The sequence below is a fragment of the Ascidiella aspersa genome, chromosome 8, assembly GCF_963924565.1.
Source record: "Ascidiella aspersa chromosome 8, kaAscAspe10.2, whole genome shotgun sequence".
NCBI classification, from domain to species: Eukaryota; Metazoa; Chordata; class Ascidiacea; order Phlebobranchia; family Ascidiidae; genus Ascidiella; species Ascidiella aspersa.
In genome coordinates, this window is record NC_139454.1 from 12356861 (window position 1) to 12377854 (window position 20994).

The 20994-nt window shown below is 36.3% G+C and overlaps 1 protein-coding gene and 1 long non-coding RNA gene across 2 annotated transcripts; both read right to left on the reverse strand.

Moving 5' to 3' along the window:
• Positions 1–3021: 3021 nt before the first annotated feature.
• Positions 3022–5341, reverse strand: LOC146136168 (uncharacterized). The gene is made up of 3 exons (XR_014501596.1): positions 5110–5341; positions 4355–4456; positions 3022–4223 (listed from the first exon to the last, which is right to left on the reverse strand). It is a non-coding gene; the product is annotated as an uncharacterized LOC146136168 (long non-coding RNA).
• A 12129-nt stretch (positions 5342–17470) lies between these two features.
• LOC146136169 (leucine-rich repeat-containing protein 51-like) lies at positions 17471–20879 on the reverse strand. Its single transcript, XM_083395840.1, has 5 exons — positions 20775–20879; positions 20121–20262; positions 19584–19792; positions 18395–18543; positions 17471–17867 (listed from the first exon to the last, which is right to left on the reverse strand). Exons 2-5 carry the CDS (start codon positions 20254–20256, stop codon positions 17729–17731), a joined length of 633 nt encoding a protein of 210 aa, XP_083251966.1. The 5' UTR covers positions 20257–20262; positions 20775–20879; the 3' UTR covers positions 17471–17728.
• Between the last annotated feature and the right edge of the window lie 115 nt (positions 20880–20994).

Consider the following 20994-nt stretch of genomic DNA (forward strand, 5'->3'; position numbering starts at 1 on the left):
CGTTCGCGGGAAAACCAAAAACCAACTTCGATACAACGGACGATGCTTTATTCCTTGGTGCCCCTGGAATTGTCTATAAAATTCAATATAATTATTATTTTATACAGTTATCGAAGGTTTTTCTTTTGCAAAAACACTTACTGCAGGGGTGGATACCTCTTTCCTCGGTCCGTTGGTCGGTGGAGCAAATGTCCGTGCTCCAACCGTCTGCTACAAGAAAATACACAAAGCAGTGTTTAGAAATTGTTATACACACAAGCGTTTTCACAGACATACCACGTTGGCGGGAAAACCAAAAACCAACTTCGATGCAACTGGTGGTGATTCGCACATTGGTGCCCGCGGAAAGGTCTAGAAAATTCAAAATCATTAGTGTTTTTACAGTTATCGAAGGGTAACATTTGCTTTACCCACCACAGGCGTGAATGAAGCTTTTTTCACCGCGCGTGTCCCACAATCTTTTAGACATACATTACTAACCTTCGTCGTGGGAAGATGCGGGAAGTTGGCCAGTGTTCGCAATGGGTATTGTCGATCTGGTTTGTGGAGCATCGTCGTAATTATGCCCTCCATCTTTGAAAAATAATCCCCGAGGGCACTTAAGGATAGATGAAGACCGTCGGCCCACGTCCCATTCGCAAAAGGGACATCCAACCTCAGGAACTCCGCCTCTTCTTCCTTAACTGCTACCTTAATTGCCCGGTTCAGTTGCTCCATTGTGTTTGATTTTATGGTGGGATGAAAGTTATTTGTGCCTATTGTGGTCGGATGTTTTTTGGGTGAAAAATCGCGATATCGGGACTATTAATAGATTAATATGAAATTTTTAAAACTTTGAAATTTTTTAAATTTTTTTGTTCTTTGGCAAACTACGCCTCTAAAAATGAACGTGTGAAAGTTTCGTTCGATTGTGATTTTTAATAAGGGTACTAGAGACTTTCAAAAATTATCGCGATATGTCATGAATATTAATATCGGTTTTTGCCGAATTAAACCCTTACTCCCCAACAAATTTATAGCAAGCGAGGCATCATTGGAAAGGTGAGATCAATGTCTATGCAATGTGTTTGATTTTATGGTGGGATGAAAGTTATTTGTGCCTATTGTGGTCGGATGTTTTTTGGGTGAAAAATCGCGATATCGGGACTATCAATAGATTAATATGAAATTTTTAAAACTTTGAAATTTTTTAAATTTTTTTGTTCTTTGGCAAACTACGCCTCTAAAAATGAACGTGTGAAAGTTTCGTTCGATTGTGATTTTTAATAAGGGTACTAGAGACTTTCAAAAATTATCGCGATATGTCATGAATATTAATATCGGTTTTTGCCGAATTAAACCCTTACTCCCCAACAAATTTATAGCAAGCGAGGCATCATTGGAAAGGTGAGATCAATGTCTATGCAATGTGTTTGATTTTATGGTGGGATGAAAGTTATTTGTGCCTATTGTGGTCGGATGTTTTTTGGGTGAAAAATCGCGATATCGGGACTATTAATAGATTAATATGAAATTTTTAAAACTTTGAAATTTTTTAAATTTTTTTGTTCTTTGGCAAACTACGCCTCTAAAAATGAACGTGTGAAAGTTTCGTTCGATTGTGATTTTTAATAAGGGTACTAGAGACTTTCAAAAATTATCGCGATATGTCATGAATATTAATATCGGTTTTTGCCGAATTAAACCCTTACTCCCCAACAAATTTATAGCAAGCGAGGCATCATTGGAAAGGTGAGATCAATGTCTATGCAATGTGTTTGATTTTATGGTGGGATGAAAGTTATTTGTGCCTATTGTGGTCGGATGTTTTTTGGGTGAAAAATCGCGATATCGGGACTATTAATAGATTAATATGAAATTTTTAAAACTTTGAAATTTTTTAAATTTTTTTGTTCTTTGGCAAACTACGCCTCTAAAAATGAACGTGTGAAAGTTTCGTTCGATTGTGATTTTTAATAAGGGTACTAGAGACTTTCAAAAATTATCGCGATATGTCAAGAATATTAATATCGGTTTTTGCCGAATTAAACCCTTACTCCCCAACAAATTTATAGCAAGCGAGGCATCATTGGAAAGGTGAGATCAATGTCTATGCAATGTGTTTAATTTTATGGTGGGATGAAAGTTATTTGTGCCTATTGTGGTCGGATGTTTTTGGGGTGAAAAATCGCGATATCGGGACTATTAATAGATTAATATGAAATTTTTAAAACTTTGAAATTTTTAAAATTTTTTTGTTCTTTGGCAAACTACGCCTCTAAAAATGAACGTGTGAAAGTTTCGTTCGATTGTGATTTTTAATAAGGGTACTAGAGACTTTCAAAAATTATCGCGATATGTCATGAATATTAATATCGGTTTTTGCCGAATTAAACCCTTACTCCCCAACAAATTTATAGCAAGCGAGGCATCATTGGAAAGGTGAGATCAATGTCTATGCAATGTGTTTGGTTTTATGGTGGGATGAAAGTTATTTGTGCCTATTGTGGTCGGATGTTTTTGGGGTGAAAAATCGCGATATCGGGACTATTAATAGATTAATATGAAATTTTTAAAACTTTGAAATTTTTAAATTTTTTTTGTTCTTTGGCAAACTACACCTTTGAAAATGAACGGGTGAAAGTTTCGTTCGATTGTGATTTTTAATAAGGGTACTAGAGACTTTCAAAAATTATCGCGATATGTCATGAATATTAATATCGGTTTTTGCCGAATTAAACCCTTACTCCCCAACAAATTTATAGCAAGCGAGGCATCATTGGAAAGGTTTACTCCTGCGCTACTTAAAAAAATGAGTTTCAACCTGGGATGAAATTTTTAATTTATTTTTTATGGCGAATATTAATATTGAATATTAATATTTTTTCGAATATTAATTTTTTTTTTCAAAATCTAAGAAACATAGTCCATTCTCAAGACGGTGGTAAAATTTTTTTTCGAAAAAAATATACGTAATTAAGTTTATTTTGACGTTGAAATAATCTGCCAGAAATTATTTGCTGACTAGCTTTTGGTTAGCCATTCTATTGTTTTGGAAGCGTTGTTGCTATCTTTATTTCATGAAATTAATTGACATTTTTTTACAGGTTTTATCTTCAACTTTTTGAAAGAATGAGGCTTTTTAAAAAACACAATATGATTGTGTTAATGATATTTTCTGTTATTTGTGTACAGTTAAATGCTGCGTTTCTTTTTCACGTGAGTATAGACGTAATGTTGCATCAAAAAAATGTAATTTGTAATTTACGCAAGATGTTGTTTCACAGAATGGGCACATGATGATAATTTACAGAAGACACAGAACGGTGGATAGCAACTTTTTAACTTGAAATCAAAAAAAGATTTTATCTATTTTGTAAGCGCTTTGTTATTGCTGGGTCATCAATGACAGAATTGATTATAAATGAAGATTAAGTTAATACAAAATACATTAAAAAGTCCAACAATCAAATCAAAATTAAAAAAAAACATTATGAAAAGTACAAAATCAAAATATATCAATATCTACAAAGTACTCCTTTCTAAAAGAGAAATATAAACACAAATATTCCACTGATTTGGTAAAATTATGTACTGTTTTTGCAGCAGTGGACAAAAGGACAATTAAATAAAAGTCGCTGGTTGTGAAAAATGAAATTTACCTTTTAATTCCATTAATTAAAAATTACTATTTAAAGTCTAGCTATGCTAGCTTTTATAAGATGAGATATATTTTTGAAAACGGACACATGCAAACTGATCGTAAAAAAAAAATTTTTAAATTAGTTAAGCAGAACAAAAAGTCTAAGTGTCATTTTTTTTATTCCAGCTGAAGCAAAAAAAAGTTTTTTTTTATTTCATTGCTTCATTATTTTGTTGATTTAAAAAATTCAGCCACAGGTTTCGGCTAAGACAGTTTGATAGCACTTAGAAATTGAGCACATTGATTTAAGGTTCAGTTAGACATAGAAGAAATGTCAAAGCACTTATGGAAATAGGTAACATTTTTAGAGTAGCTTAGTAAATAAAAAGTTATTCCTAAAATACATAAAATGTTACCTACTTCTAAATACATTTGATATTTCTACTGCAAACAAAGAAATGTAAAATGTAGTTTGCAACACAACTAGTAAACTGCAAGATACGTAAAATTCATTGAATTTACAATATAAAATGAACTTTGGTTATCAAAACATGTTGTGAGTACTTCCAAGCAGTGATAAGCAGTTACTCCTACTTTTTCTCTGAAATTGTAAAAAATCAACTTCAATTAAGTATTAGACATTGGCTAAAAAAATAATTCAGATTTTTGTCAGTTAAATGTTCAAAGTAGTTTAAGAACTATGTTTAATCTTAAGAAGATAAAAATACCTACTTTGTGTATTATTGTGAACAGTACCAACACCAAACGTGGAGTTTTGTATATCTGAATCTTTTATGATAATGTCTGTGCCAGTCCCCTTATGCTCATGTTCAACTATAAAAATAAACAAAACATATAATGGACTCCAGTATTTTTACTTTTCTTAATAAGATATTAGACAATGCTATTTTGGGGAAAAGTTATATAAAATGTTACAATGAAAGTTTGGGCTAATCTAGTGTTTTTTAATGCTGTTTTGTAAATGGTTAAAACAGAAAATTATTATATGCTATAACTGCTTTATAACAAGAAGTAGGCTGTTTGCGAGAAATTCCTTACAGAAACACATTGTTTAGTGAGACCTTATTGGCATAAGTGTAAGCAACAAAAAAGTCTCTAATGTTTATAATGTGATTGTGTAATATAATGACCAATCTTTGAGGCATGGCAAACAATTGCCAATACGGCATTAATACTCCCATTTATAAAAAGGTCTAAAGGGTGTATAAAACCTTGATTGCACACCTCAAAATTAGGTAAAATGTGCAGTGAAGAATGTCACATATATTTTAGACATGAAGTGCCTTACAAATCCTACTTAATTGCATAACCTGGTGTTAATTATTATTTATATAATTAACTTCCACATAATCCTCACTACTGATAGGGATAGGCAACTGTTGAACAAGGTGCATCCAGTTTTTTCTACATAGACCAAACCTTCGGCCCAAATAATTGAAAAATGAATATCAAATCTAAAACAGTACCTCTTGTTTTTGTTGAATTGTCGATGTAAACAACATCTCCTTCACCCGCAAATATTTTAACATCTCCGTTGAAAACCGTTCCCCCGAAATTGTTGTGAACGGACATGTTACAAAATCAGAAAGAAAATAAGGGAAAATTAATTCTCCACGATGTTCTTAATACATCTAACACACAAAATGTGCGTTTTTATTGAAAAAACAATTAAAAAATTGAAGTCTAATAAAATTTGAAAAAAATTTACGACAGTCGAGAGCTAGGGAATATTTCAGGTAATAAACCGTTTGGTGCTTTCCCAAAAATACTTGTAAAAATATTACGCTAAAAGGGAGTTATTTTATTCTTATAAACCCCGCACAAAAAATGGAAGTATGCAGTACTTACATTTGAAAATATGCAGAATTCGCAAAAAAATATTTGATATTTAATTTATATTGCACAGAAAGTAATTTATTAATACTCTTTAAAGTGGGCTACTAATCATTGCGATAGTAGCTGCGATAGCCTTTGGGCTAAAAAAATATCAAAATATGCTGAGACATTCCAGTAACATTATAAGTTTCGCGTGAAGCAGGGGTTTTATTTTATATTTTCTTTTGGGCATAACTTTCTAGCTAGGTCGTGGTATTACAAAACCTAAGTGTCATTATTTTCACTGCTTCTCTTCAGCTTTTTTTTATACTGTTCCGTTTTCAGCTTTGTCCAAAAGCCTAACAACCAGTGGTGGGATTCAGCCGGTTTCGCACCGGTTCTATAGAACCGTCTCACAAAATTTTATGAGATCAGCAAACCGGTTAGAATTACTGGTTAGGCCTACTGTCAATGTTTTTTTGCTTTATCCAAAACACCTATTTTTGATATGCAAGTAGCTTATTTTTTGGGTTTCAAATTGTTTAATAGTCAAGTTCGCACGTAACAGTTATGCCTTGTGTTAATTTTTATAATTCTAGTAATTTTCTTTTTGTGATTGCTTGTCTGAAAATTGACTTGTTGCGTCATAAATACAAGTCATAAGACAACAGCTGCTTTTTATTGTGGCTGACATCACTCAGATTTCTTGATCAATGGTTTCCTTATTTCAAACTGGCTGTTAGCAGTTTTGGGATTCAGCCGGTTCGTACCATTCCCTGGAGTGGACCCTGGGGTTGCATCCTGTTCTTGTAACTGTGGTGGCAGTGGCCATTTTTACATGTTTAATTAATCGTTTTAAGTAATTAACGAATAACAAAAACATGCGCCCCTTTATTATTTCTTGTCTAATTATCAAAATTGTCATAACGCATCCTTACCAAAAACATCCTGTTGTATATTTATCAAAATTGTAATAATATATCTATTTATCAAAGAGCTTTATGTGTCTAAACTCGAAAATGTAATGTTGACAATTGCTACTGTGTGCGTTTTTAGTGAAAACTTCCGGTAAATTGCCAGTGCCTTGCGAAACAGTTCGGCCACTTGTTCACAGATGACAAATAGCAAAAATTGACACATATCCTTCCTCATATTGTACTAGAATGTTCGACCTTAAAATCGCCGCTTTGAGAATTGGCACATTAGCCGCATCTCAAAACAATGATTGAAATTGTGTTTACAGTTAGAGAAGCCGCTTTTCGTGTACTAATATGGACAGATTCTAACTTCCTTGTAGGAGATAAGTTGAGAAAGAAAGGCGATAAGCCAACACCCGTGTGACGAAATTACTATTAGATAATGTAACAATTTGCCGTGTCATTGCTGCGTCATAATCTTTTTCTCGCACAGAAAATTTCTCTTCTAAGTTTTGTGTATAAAAAGGATTGCTTACAAAAATAAAATGTCCAGTTCTCAGGATCAGCTTGCCGGGATTAGCCGGTTTGCCCATAATAGCCAACACAAACTGTGTGGAATTGTAATCAGACAACAGCAATACTTATTGAAGCAATAGCGAGGTTGATTGCCGAGGCAAATTAGTTTAATGAGACTTGCAACAAACGCGCATGCCTCATAACTACTTTAAATCTCTATTTATCTTCATAAAACGACGTTCTGCCATATATAAAAAATAATCAGTTTATTTGCCGAAAAATATGACTTTTTGTAACAGAACTGGCTGATAGATATGACTTTGTTGTAGAACCGGCTGACAAAAAAATTGAATCCCACCACTGCTTACAACCGTCATCGAATAACTTTGTTCCCATTTTATACCCAAGGCAAGGGCTGTAGGCATATTCACATCGTCTATGTTTACGCCAGCTTGACCAACGGTAGAGCATAATTTTGTTCATTTTACCCTTTTCCATTTGGAGCCCAAAATAAAGTGAAAAAAATTATTTTAATTTTGCGCAGAAAGTTTGCCGGAAGGTTGATCTGGAATGAAATAACCAAGCTTTTAAGAACACAGATTTTTGCTAGAAGGGTGAGCCCTCATGACGAGTGACGACCATACATTTAAAATTGTATATGACTTACAAAGTTTCGAAATTTAGTTAAAATACACCCTTGTGCATATTTATCGAAACAAAACGAGTTTTTCATTTGTTATAAGCTAAATCACATTTAAATCCAGAAAACAGTACGTATATATCCATATGTAGTACTTGTCATATTTATTGATTAGTTAGTGTTAACAGATGTGTATTCGAATATACAAAAATAAGTCATTGTGCATGCACCATGGATCAGGCTGATGCAATCATAACATCAGCTAATATTGCGTCAGATTTCAGAAATGTCGCTATTGTTTGAACTGTGAATTATTTGTGTTTCAACCGTCGTCCGCGACGTACGTGACGCCAAGGAAACATACGAAAATCGTTACGCCGCACAAACACACAATTAAAACATATCGAGAGATAGCACAAGTGGTTGGTGTCAGCCACGCAACTGTCAGTCGTGTCATCAAGGTGAAAAAAAAATCAGGATCGTTTTTTCCTAAGCGCAAAGGAAATTGTGGCCGTAAGAGGAGAACCACGACAAGAGACGATGTCTGCTCACTCGTAGTCACTCCACCAAAGTAAAAAAGACCCCCGCAAGACAGTTCTTCCACCGTTCGTAGAAGGCTTCTTGCAGTTGGTCGAAAAGTCGGAAGACCAGTTCAGAAACAACTTCTAACTTAAGTAATGAGAGCCAAGCGGTATAGGCAGGGTTGCCATACCGTCCTTATTTTTAAGATTTGTCCTTATTTTGAAGGGCCGGGTCTTAGAAAATTTAAATGTCCTTATTTCTAAGAAATGTACTTTATTTTGACTTGCGTCCTCATTTTGTCTTATTTCCAACTATTACAGAACTTTGATCGTTTTCCTCTGGTAACCGTTGTTGCATAATATTCTTAAATTATTCTTTTGCGCTGAGATTTTATGACATCATAAATGAAAAATACTCTTGTGGCGTACACGTCATAGAATTTGACTTCTAAGTGGTGAGATAGCTAGGGCAGTGTATAGACTGCTGTACCAAGGGGAACACACATTAAGACTTAAAGCAACAATACCTCAAGCAGAAAAATCTATAATGCCATAGTATTTAGACCAGGTGTCGGCAACCTACGGCCCGCCGATGAAATTTATTTGACAAACTAGGCACGATTCCATTTCAAATACTTTTTAATTATTTTAACTACGTAAAGGCGAAAACTTTTCGCGCTTCGCGCGAGTGATCCTTCTCCATTCGGTTTGTTTACGTTTTGACGCTGTCTTTTGAAACATAGATCAGCGCTACTTCAATGTTTTGCCGTGGAAAGCTGCCAAGTGCCTCGCGGACAAACAGAAAACGTATTCACAAATATTGGACATATATTTTTTAGCATTTTGTTTATTTTTTATTGTCGGCAATGTAGGCTAATGAAAACTTGCAAGAAATGGCGTTATACCAAAATAAAATTGCGCTCGCTTCGCTCGCCAGGTGTGCCCGGACTTTAAAAGGTCGACAAACACTCAGCTAGATTAACTAATGTTACTGCGTTTTACAAGTAGTTTTATTACATTTTTCATTAGTACTATGGATGACGATGTGAGGACTCGGATTTTAAACTAAACAAACGCATTTTATTCGATGGATGACAATGTGAGGACTCGGATTTTAAACCAAACAAACGCATTTTTATACTTTATTACTGCCTCCTTAAATGTTTGATCGCCAAATTTCACCTGGTCGATCGCGTTGATTACGTGTCAGATTTCCAAAATGGCGTTCTTCAAGCAACATTAATAGTAATAGAACGAAAAACAGACCAGAAACTTTGAAAAAATTGCTTGAGCAGATTGTTTCTGGCAAAAAATATGTAATGTGATATGTCACGGCTTGTATAAATACAATGTATGTCCAAAAACGTTTTTTAAATGCTAATCTAACTTTATGGCTAGCTGTCCTTATTTTTGGGTCCATGTCGATGGCAACCCTGGCGTATAGGCCTAAGTGGGCGAATAAATACAAAAATTGAAAGATAGAACGGTGGAGAAAAGTCATATTCAGTGACGAGAGCTGTTTCTTCGTCCAGGGACAGCAAAGTCAGTATATTCGCAAGTATAGGCGGGCCGTAAATATTTATTTGTTCGTCTTGTAAAGCTGTTCAAAAAAAATTGTTAGCTCCACTTATCTGACTTTGATTCACTTTATCTGACTTTTGATGACATTTGAAGCGTCCCCCACGTTTAAGCAATTTATTTCCTTTTTCGCGGTGCGTCTTTTTTAAAATTGAAGAAATTATTTGTACTTTTTTCTCCCATTTTTCCCCACTTTTTTACTCCTTTCAATTGCCCCCTTTGTTAAGGTTTTAACTAACTTGTCAAGTACAGGCCTACCAGTGTTAAAAAGCATTTATCAATGTCTGTCACGAATTGTTTTGACCTAAAGTAGCTATTCTAAATCATTTTTAAAGGTTTTGTTAGTAAGGAAAAAAAGCACAAACAATAAGGATTGAACCACTTTGTGTTAAAATAGTGCTGCCTCACTGGTGGTCGCTGTAAAGTCCCAAACCCGACCTTGGGAAACCCCTAAACAATACATATACTCCGCTTCCACTTCTCATAGTTTCTCAAACTTCGCATACGCAACGAAACTGGACCTTACCGTTTTTGCGCGTATAAATGCTTCGAACCTTATTAAGCTCAAATTAAATGTAGGCCTACCCGAGGCATTGCATTCCTATATGAATACTAATTTTGTTGTACATATAAAGCCTTCTGAAAATTACAGTGTTTAATGTATTGAGGCCAGACCGTTTGTCGCGCTCTCCTATAGTTTGGTTTATTACGTTTTACAACGCTAAACACATATTTATGTGCCAATCAGATATCTGCACAAGTGCGTATTTGCTGCTTAACGTAGCGCGGCCTAAATTTAAAAATGCGAACAATACTTCTGTTTTTACGGCCGTATTAATTCAAATCTGAATCTTTCAACGAAACCGTTTTCTTTTCTTTTTTAACCTGTAGTCTGTCTCTTACGAAGCTCGCGATAATTAAGAACTTTCGTCTTCCAAATCTAAAAAAATAAAGGTTGACTATAACCACTAATGAGCGCACCCAGGTGAAGACATAAACGCTTTTTTATCGAATAATAAAGCATAACTAAAGACTAAGATTGGTGAAAGACAATGTTTAAAACATATATGTTTATAAACATTCGCTAAAGACTAATGTTGAAAGACTTTAAGAATTCAATTCTTATTGCGAACCCTCTGAAACAGCTGCGCGGACCCCAGTTTGAGAACCGCATGTTTAGCCGGTTAACCAGACTTTAAATTAAAGTGGCCCACTCGTTGCCGCCCCGTAGTTGCCTTTTGCCCAGACTAACAATTGCACCACTGCGTTTAAATCAGAAAAATAAACAAAAACTTAGGTGTCATACCAAACAAATTTTATTTCTCGTGGACTTTTGGACGTTTTTTTTTTTGTCTCCAGTTTCATGTCTGGGCAGTTTTCAACCAGCCAGCATTTAGTTTCGCAGTCCAGAATAATCAGACCGTTTATCCCGTTGGGAGGTCGATAAACAGGGTATTCCGAAATAATGTGGTTAGCGGACTGTTCCTCCGAGCCACACTCGCACGCCGCAGAAGAAGAAAGGCCCCATTTATGCATTAATGATTTGAAGCGGCCGACCCCAGATCGCAGTCTGTTCAGGCGAACCCATGCTAGCCGCTCAAGTCCAAAGCCGAGCGGCTTTGAGTAGGATTGGGAATGTGGAGATGGGTGGTTTTGCCTTCCCAGTCTTCTTCCACTTGGTAGCCATCCACACGGCCACACTTTTGTCCCCACTGTCTTGCAGCAGTTTAAGAGCAGCCGGTACAAAAGGACGTCTTGACCTCAGTCTAAGCCGGTCAACCGGCCCTATTAGTTGTGGGTGTAGCAGGTGGCGTTCGTCTAGGGCAGGGTGGTCCAAGGTTGACAGCATCGCGGGCCACAATATTTTGTCAATATTCTTCACGGGCCACATATTTAAAGTAGGCTAGATGCGTGTATCGGCGACAGGGTGTATCAAAGATTTTCGTTTGGTCGGGGCATATAATCTTCAAAAATGACGTCACAAAATTTCGCTAAAATGTAACGCCAAAAGACATATCATTCCAAGATACACGTGCTGTTTTGAGCAAAAGGGTTCTGAGCAGGGTTTTTTTAAGGTTTGTTTTGGGTGTCCGCTAAGTAGTTTCAAGAGACCGCAAGTGTTTCATTTAAATACCAAAAAATAGCCATATTTGCTTAAACGAATTATTTATTAGGCTACTGGCAGTGCACAATCACAGAAAAAAAGTTTCAGGTTCTATCTCATGCAACAAAACAGATTCGCAATCCCGTTCCCATCCGCCAGCTTCCATTTCTTCGTTGTTTGCAGATTCCAACGCCTTCAATGCTCACACTGTCACTGTTCGTCGGTCCTTTGTTTTTTGCCACTTCTCAGCTATCTTTTGTGCATCCTCGTCAGTGAGCTGCTCCGGACCGTTCATCGAAATGTTGATTAGAGGAGTGCTTCTTAAACGTTTTTAGTTTTATTCACCCCTAGCATCGATCTCCAGATTTCATTCACCCTTGTTTAATGATATGATAAAACTATCTCGTCTATTTATAACAGCACAAAATGATTTCGGTTGTTTCGATTTTTGTTAAGATCAACTCAAGCTAAGTTTTACCATTGAAAATCTACAATTGCTCGAGTCCAGAATTATAAAGCTACAAAAGAACAAAACACAGCAACCAACTTTTTGTACTTATACACTCAGTGCAAGCTAACAAGCCAAAAAACACCAAAAAACAACAGTTCAGTAGTCAATTTACTGCAGTGCTATCATCCATTTCTGACGGTTCACCCTTATTCACCCCTTTTGGTTGGTTCACCCCTGAAAAAATGTTATTCACATTGGGGTGAACCATTCACCAGTTTAAGAAACACTGGATTAGAGCATTCAGGGTGATATCTAGTAGCCTATTTCGTTGCTTGGATTTAACACGACATAGAGTCGAAAATCCTTGCTCTGGCCAGGCGGTTGCTAGAGGAATTGACAATGCAATGCAGCAAAGTCGATGCAGCTCTGGAAACATTTGCTGGAATACGTTGTCTCGAGCAATTTTGCTGCAGACATCACCGGGATCTTGGCAGAACTCAAATTCTGGCATTGTTATTCTATCTTTCAACGTTTGATTGTCATTTAGTACTTTCAAGGTTTGTTCAGCAGGAACAATGTCAAATCTTCTGATAAGCAGCGAGAGATCATCATTCCCATAAAGCTGGCGCTGAGGGGTATCAAAAGGAATCTCATTAGCATCAAAGATTCGAAAAGCAGAGAGTACCTCAGGCTCAGGGAAACGTTCTTCGAGATTACAGAGCAGTGCCTCACAGTATGTTTCTGTGGTGAATCGCAGCAGTTTAAAACCATCTCCAAGAAGTGTATTTTAAGATCTTGGTAAAATTTTTGAAATCTTCTCTCAGTGAAGTTTTAGGCTGTTTAAAACCTGATCTGAATTGGCAATGCTCCTAATCTCGTTTTTGCATATTGAAAGTGCCGACTGCATGTGAGATAAGTGAAAACTACCTTTTTGAAACAACAATGATAACTTGTTGAGAAGGACCAAAGCAGCATTCAGCATGTAAAGGGAGAAAAGAAAGCGTTTGGAGCAAATTAAATGAAGAATACCAACTGCTGTGCAATCTTTCTTCTCGGTAGCAAAATATTGGAGAGTAGCGTGTACAGCAGAAGTTCTGCTTTCATTGCGATTACAGCCTGACCATGAGATAGACAGCGAGTAGGGCAGGCTTTAACTAATTTTCGCGCAGACGAATCAACATCAACAGTTTGCATTTCTTGTAGTTTTGCGGTCTTGAGCGGCGAAATTGAAAAGTACTTCCACGTCTGGACTAAGCCACGTTCGCAATCCTGGATGTGTAGTAGCTCCTTAACCGTGTCCGTATATGCCAAGGCTAAGCGATGCGCATGGCAGTGCACTGTGTAGGTAATCGGATTTTATGCCGTCCATTTCTGTGAGAGGGAATTTCGGCGGCCTATCATTGCAGCAGCTCCATCACATGCAATAGCGACATGTTTACCCACATCAAGACTGTAGTCAGCAGCGACCTCTTTCAAGAGTCGGAATAGGTTGGCAGCAGTTGCCCCGCGAGCGTCTATCCGGCGGATATCCAAAAATGCAGTTGCCTGGCGTCCCTTTTTATTGACGTACTGAAAAAATGTAATATATTGCTGCAAAGTAGCAATATCGGTTGTCTCGTCGACCATGGTAGCCCAGCATAGGCTTTGCTTGACATCAGCAACGATGCGATCAGTCAGATGGTCAGAGATGAGCAAAATAAACTCCGTTACTGCTGTTGAACTGGTATGTCGCAGGTCACGAAGCCGGTCATTGTGACCAATGCGGTCAACCAGTGTTTGCAAGGAAGCAACTTTTCGATTCGCTACTTCCTCTTTCAGTACCCAGTAAATTAGGTGTACTCTCTCAGCCACTGTTTTGGTTTTATTTAATACACGATCTTGATACTTTGTGTGAAATAGCGAGACACATTGGTTCTGTTCCAGTTTAACTGCTTGCTGGTGTTGCTCCGAGCTCAGATGCATATCCAGACAAGAGGGACGCTGAGGCCTGGCGGGTACGCTGGTGTAAACATCAGCAAACTTGCCTCGGCCAGTGATAACTACTGGATGCTTAGAGCAAATTATGCCTCCGTCAGCATGGAGGGTGAACACGTTCATTCGTAGAGCATCATCAAAACATTTCAGTTTAATCCACGATTGAAATATCTTGTTGGATGGTGCAGCTGGAACAGTCGTCGACGATGCAACAGGAAGAGACGACTGCTCTTGATCATTTTCAGCAGAATTGCGGTCATTCAGTAAAACACAATCAGAGCTTGTGGTGCTGTTGGCAGATGCGGTTTCGGGGGTTAGAGCAAAAGTACGTGTTTCGGTTTACCAGAAAAGAACTGCTTTATACTTCGATTGTTAGGTTTATCAGAGGATAAGCGTTTACGCTGCGACATTTTCACCTGAAATAACTCACAAAAACTTAAAATTTTTAAGTTAAAAAATAGAAAGAGTATTTAAGAAATAGCCTATTCTAAATTTTATCGCAAAAACAATTTTTCTATCTGAAAAATGCTCAAGATAGCGACTGTCACGTCTTCCTTTTCTTTTACTAAGAAAGAGATCGCTGATCAATTAACGACTGAATAGTTCTACTTTTGAGATCGCTGATCTTCAGAAAACTGGCAAAAAGGGCGATATATCTACAATAACACTTGCAAATAACGCATTAAAACTTGATAGCAACTGTCAGCACTTCAACGTATTTCTTAATTTCTGTCCTTCCGCTCTTTTACACTCAAAATATGCCGCCTTATATAATGCCAAAAATAGTCTCCCATCTGCTAGAAGCTTCGGTTAAGTTACGTCACAAACAATTGTTAAAACTAAAAGTCAGGTTGAGTAAATACGTTTATGACATCATAAGCTTCAAATATTCAGTTTAAGTCAGAGAAGAGTCCAGAAGGAATAGAATTAACTCGAATCTAGGTTTCGCAAGAAAAGCAATTATGATGTTATTTCTGATTTCAAAGGTTACTTTAGGACAAACATTAATCTCTAAAGATGCGGTACAAACCTAGGCATTTAAACTACATCCAATCAACGCAACATAATTGAATTATTCGACAAGGCACAGCTTAAATGATTGTGACAGCGACCAAACAGCCTGCCCAACACGGCCGCCAAACAAGTTTGCTGCACAATCAAACAAAGTGTGCTTGTTGGCTTCTGCTTGTTATGTTTCCACACGTAAAAACTGATCATTATGCGCCATAAATCAGAAATAAACATTGACGAGTATCGAAGGTGCACTTCTTCTGTGAATAACTCTTTGATTCAGCTGTTAGCTGTACCTCCACTTATTATTTTTTCCGGACGTGAACTATTGACCGTAGGCTATATTCGTATTATCGACAAGACATAGCGAGAAACAACCATTACTTTTCTACTGTAGTTGCAAGTCCAAATTTTGGGAAACCGCTGGAGAAATTTGGAGGAAAGGTTCGGTCCCCCAAAACACCTTAAAAAAAACACTGGTTCTGAGAGCTATTGACCCATAACTGTAAGGTTGAAAACTTGTAAAACGTTCTCAGACTAAACGAACTTTGTGTTGTTTATTTTGCCAAAATTTAAGTCGGAGAGGTTGTATACTACGCTATCGCTAAATAGACGTACTCTAGGGTTGTTCAGATTTTGAAAATTTTTGAAAAGTTTAGCTTATCGAAGTTTTTCCCATGGTTTGAACCTTAAAAATAGAATTGAGAAAAAAAAAATTAAATTTGGGTCATGATTTCTCCCTCCTCAAAGCCCCCAAAGTTTAGCAGTTCAATCATCAAACTATGGGAATTCCCCTATTGCGAAAACTTGCTAAATTGGCTCTATTGTAACCAAAAGATGACAATTATAGTACTAAAAAATGTTATTTGTACTATATTGGAAATGATTTATTTTTTTTAAGTCTGGAAACTATCACCGGTGTTCTACGACTTGCAGGAGGCTAGCGAGCTGCTGTGAATCATCTGTGTTGTTTGCTGAGTAATCAGTGTTTAACTTGAACATTCTCTCAGTAACATCATTAACAACTTGACAGTATTTTACAAAGTTTTCCCAAGTCGTAGAAGAACACCGGCGATAGTTTTCAGACTTATCAATCACTGCAGAAAAAAAAATATTTTTAGCTAATTTTCAATGCTTTTTTGCATTGAATATGTGTATTTGTTGTTCATGTACTACAAATAACATTTTTTAGTACTAATTGTCATCGTTTGGTTACAATAAAGCCAATTTTCGTTTTAGTTTTCGTAATAGGGGAATTCCCATATTTTGATGATTTAAATGCTAAACTTTGGGGCTTTGAGGAGGGCGAAATCATGACCCAAATTAAAATTTTTTTTTGTCAATTCTATTTTTAAGGTCCAAACCATGGAAAATTCGCGCAAAAAATGTTTTAAATTAATTGGGCTAAAATTGCATCTTGTAAAGAGTCAGGGTACCAGGGACAGTTACACATAAAACCTGTATATAAACTTTCCAGAACTTCGATATGTTTGATCGTACATTCGTTTAAAGTGGCAAAAAAAGTAATTTAAATTGAGTTGTATTTTCTATGTAAAGTTCATATTAAAAAGACGTAAAACGTTTGCATGCTGCAGTTAACCGCAAATATAACATATTATAAGTTCGCAAAAGAGTCATTTTAGTAATTAAGTGCCATAGGACGCACATGCGCCTTTCCTCAAAGCCGGTCCAACACATCTAACATGGTGCCTTCTTGTCACCCGCTATAACCGAATTGTTGAGCGATGGGAACCCGGTTAATATATTAGTGTAACTCGCAAAAATTATTAGTGTATAAACGTAATCATAATCAAACTATTCGAACGTGCTAGCAGTTCGTTCGTAAATTATATTTGTTTGATTAAACATTTAACATAAAGCATTACAATAATTCAACACTGGTCCGCGGGCCACGAAGAATGATGACGCGGGCCACATGTAGCGGTAGTTGTTCTACTGGGGTGGGGCGCAGGCTTCCAGAGATGATGCGCATGGCGTCATTAAGGCACTTGTCAATAAGGTGGGTATTGGCGCTTCTGTCCAACACAGGAGCGCAATATTCTGAGAGGGCATATACAAGGGCTAGGGATAAGATGCGCAGGACATCTGGGCTAGCTCCCCGTCCAGTGCCCGCCAGCCTTTTTTTTGACAACTTTTGTTCGGCATTAGCAAATATTTGCTTTTGCTTCAACGGGAGGGGCCACGTGAAAGCAGTTGTCACCCCCCTCTCGTGAACTGGCTACCGGTTATTGTTCGCAAGCAGCATTATACCCAGTTTTATTTTATAGTGTGATGTTTACAAAGCGCGACACACGAAAAATGCGATACTAAATTGCACTAATTTACAAACGAGACAAAGCTCGCGGGTCAGAGAAGGTAAAAGGAAGAGACAGCTCTACTGCAAAGCAAAGGGAATAAAACGCAGGCCTGCGAGCGCTATTGCTACGAAGAATAACACAAGTAAAATAGATACTGCTTTGTGTAAAAGAGACTAATGCTGACGGGTATAGGTAAAACGAAGAGTAAAAATTCGCAATAAAACAAAAGTTGAAGTGCTTTCATTTAGAAGGGTGTCGCCGCTTTTTGCCGAAATTCTTGTTCATTGCAGACCAGGTGTTGGCAGTTGACCGATCCTGTTTCGTCACTCCGCTAAAATCCAAGGTTCGCAGTCCGGGAAGAACCGATAGCACATAATGCCTGTGTTGCAAAGAAACAAACATCACAAAAGACACCAAAGCAAGCACAGGTTATTTAGGTCTGGGATTGGGCCGATCGGCTGCCGTTACGATTTTAGGCCTTTTCAGACACAATTTTTATATTAAAGCGTGACAAGTAGACAACTATAGAAAAAAAGATAAAAGTGCCAATGTGCCATTCATGTCACGTGTACCACATTTAAATCGAATAGGGATACGGCGCGTGATATAAAATAGAAATAAACGTATTTAATAAACGTAACTTTAGTTTGGAATATTATTTAATTGATTTTCCGTGTTTGTTAAGTTATCAGGTTTTAATCTAATTTTACAAACCCTGAAGACCCAAAATTTAATTCAAATCGACTTTTAAAACACTGCAAGGTTCGAATCGAAATTACAATGGAACCTGGTTAGCCCAATCTCTCAAATTGGAACAAGAATCACGTTTAAAAGAAGCTAAACGGCTTAAATTTAAATTTGAACCAAAGTTGAAACAAATAAAATATTACAGTTATCCATGCCTACCGGTAGCCTTTTTCCGACTCTATAGGGTTGCCGTGCAGAGTAAGATTGCGCAGGTGGGGTAAGGAGGCGAGGCAGCGAATCTGCTGGATGTGCTCAAGTGCGTTGCCATGCATGTAGAGAACGCGGATGTTCTTGTAGTCTGCGATCACCTTAAACGAGAACTGTAATTATGCGGCGTCCCGAGTGCTCAATCTCGTTTAACTACGGACCTATGATTTCTCCCCCGCGCTATGCCAACAGACAAACACTTTTCTTCACATAAATATTTTTAACTTGAACTAGACTATACAGACAAAGATAAGCAAGGTCACTACAGTGACCCAACTTCCTAATATAAGTGCACAGTACAAATCATTGATCTTAAGCGAATTTGATCAACTGCTCATGTTATATATATATACAATAGGCATGCTATAGTTTAAATTGTTTCTTACGATGAGCTATGGAGATAATTATGAGGTTGCCTTAAGTTCCAAAATGCCATGTTGCTACTTTAACTGCCTAGAAGCAGGGGTGTCCAACTCAAACATGCATGTGTGCCAATTTTTATCGTATACCTTCTTCCAGTACCAAAGTTTCATAACCAATTATTTCTAATATTAAAACTGTTTTTTTTTTCAAAAAACAAAAAACGTTTATTTACACATGTTTATTTAATCAAGCAAAAATTCATAATTGGCCAAACTGCATTTAAGCAAACATTTGTTTTCAGCCAAACTAAAAATGCGTATTACTGCATATAAGTGTTTGTCGATGAGATGACTTTTGCTTCTTATAATTTTAGAAGTAATTTTTAAATGTCATATTTGCTGCGATTGTTTCATATTGTGAATAAACAATAGCAATTGGCTGTATAACACATTAAGTATTTTTTGGACAATTGGCTTAAACAAATTTAGTATTTTTTGACAATTGGCTAAATAACAATTTTAGTAATTTGGGAGGGCTTATGTGCCCTTTTTTATTAGGTCGCATGCCACATTTGGTATGCTTTGACAATATGGATCTCTTTACTAATTTGTATTTAATTTTTAACATTAAAACCTGTTAATAGTATATAAAGAAATATTGCAAGTTATATTATATAGTTTTTATTTTAGCCTGAAGCAATATAAAGAATCCTCTTAGCTTAGTGTTAATTTACACCAAACATCTCTGCGTTGAATGTTTTTAAATAATTATCAGTTACCTCTTCAATGGTATGCAGTCCGTTGAAAGACAGGTCCAACCATGCTAGATCTTCTGGACGTTCAACCATTTCCTCTATTCCCTCTTTAAATCCAACCAAGTCACCCAAATTATTGTTGTTCACACGAACAGCATTGCACAGAAACTTGTTACTTTTCTTTGATCGGCTTAAGTTGGATTGTGAGATCAACTTTGACTCTTCAACAACTTCTGCAAATTTACACAATGTTCATAATTACTGTTTACTCTAAGACAATTATGGCTTGAATAACAATTCAAAATAAATTGATAATAAATATGTAATAAAATGCAATTCAAGATACATACATATTCTTTAAACTAAAACAAGCTGTTTAATGGCATTGTTGGGCTCAAACAAATAATAAAATGTATACTACAGCATAACAATTTTAAAAGTTTGCCATAAATTTGCAAGTTGATTTCAAGAATTATAAATTTTTGCCATAAATGTGATCCGCTACACAAATTAGAAAATATCTTTTTGTACATCAATTTAAACTAAACGTTAAACTTGTACCTGACATGCTAATAAGAGATTTAAATGACAGGTCCAATGGAGGTCCTGGGGGTGGCCCAGGTTGCTGGCTTAAAGAAGATTGATCATTGTTTGCAATTGTGTCCCTGTCTGCATTAGATAAGTTGGCAACAGCCATATCCCTCTAAAAATATACATGATTATGAAACAATATATATTTACAGTACAGAAATAATGGTAGGCCCCATAATATTTGTTGAAATGAAGAAAAAATAGTTTTTCTTATTTATTGCGATGTGGATGTTTGTCAGAATCGCTCAGGTATTCTTACACTGATATGGGATGGGGTTAGCATTTTAGTTTAGGTGGTGGAATTATTAAATTTATTTCCCAACCAAGTAATGCTTTATTTCCATGATTGATTTCCTAATCCATCTATTTACATTACTCTTCTATTCGGGTAAATATCCTCACGATGTGCATATTAGCTAATTTGCTTGGGTATACATATACTTATTAGTGATTATATAAGTATTTTTATGTATTTGTTGTCTAGCCTAGCTACCTATTTACTTTTATATAGATTTAATAATGATTTTAACGCTTACAAAATGAAGTTTTATTAGCCTGTTATTATAAAAATGTTCTTTTAAAACACTCCGTGTAACAACCTTCCAAAGATTTCAAGCAACCTACCTTTTACGATTGTACGCCGACTTGGTGAATTGATTCCACTACATTTCATAAAAAAGATATGCAAATTAAAAGGTTTCATGGAGTAAGTTGGTTTCCTTGGCAACGTATTATTCCGTTTAATAGTATTTTTTCTTCGGTCTTGCTCGTATAAAAAAATTATTCTTTATAAACAAACGGTAAATATTGGCTGTTAAAATATTCAAATTGCCGAATAGTACAT

Bases quoted from the DNA above. Each gene is read 5' to 3' on its own strand.
- LOC146136169 (XM_083395840.1), bottom strand. From the start codon at position 20,256: ATGGCTGTTGCCAACTTATCTAATGCAGACAGGGACACAATTGCAAAC. The intron at 18,544-19,583 runs GTAACTGATAAT...TTCTCGTTTAAG, and splicing joins GACTGCATACCATTGAAGAG to GTGATCGCAGACTACAAGAA. The intron at 17,868-18,394 runs GTAGGCATGGAT...TTTGCAACACAG, and splicing joins GAGTCGGAAAAAGGCTACCG to GCATTATGTGCTATCGGTTC.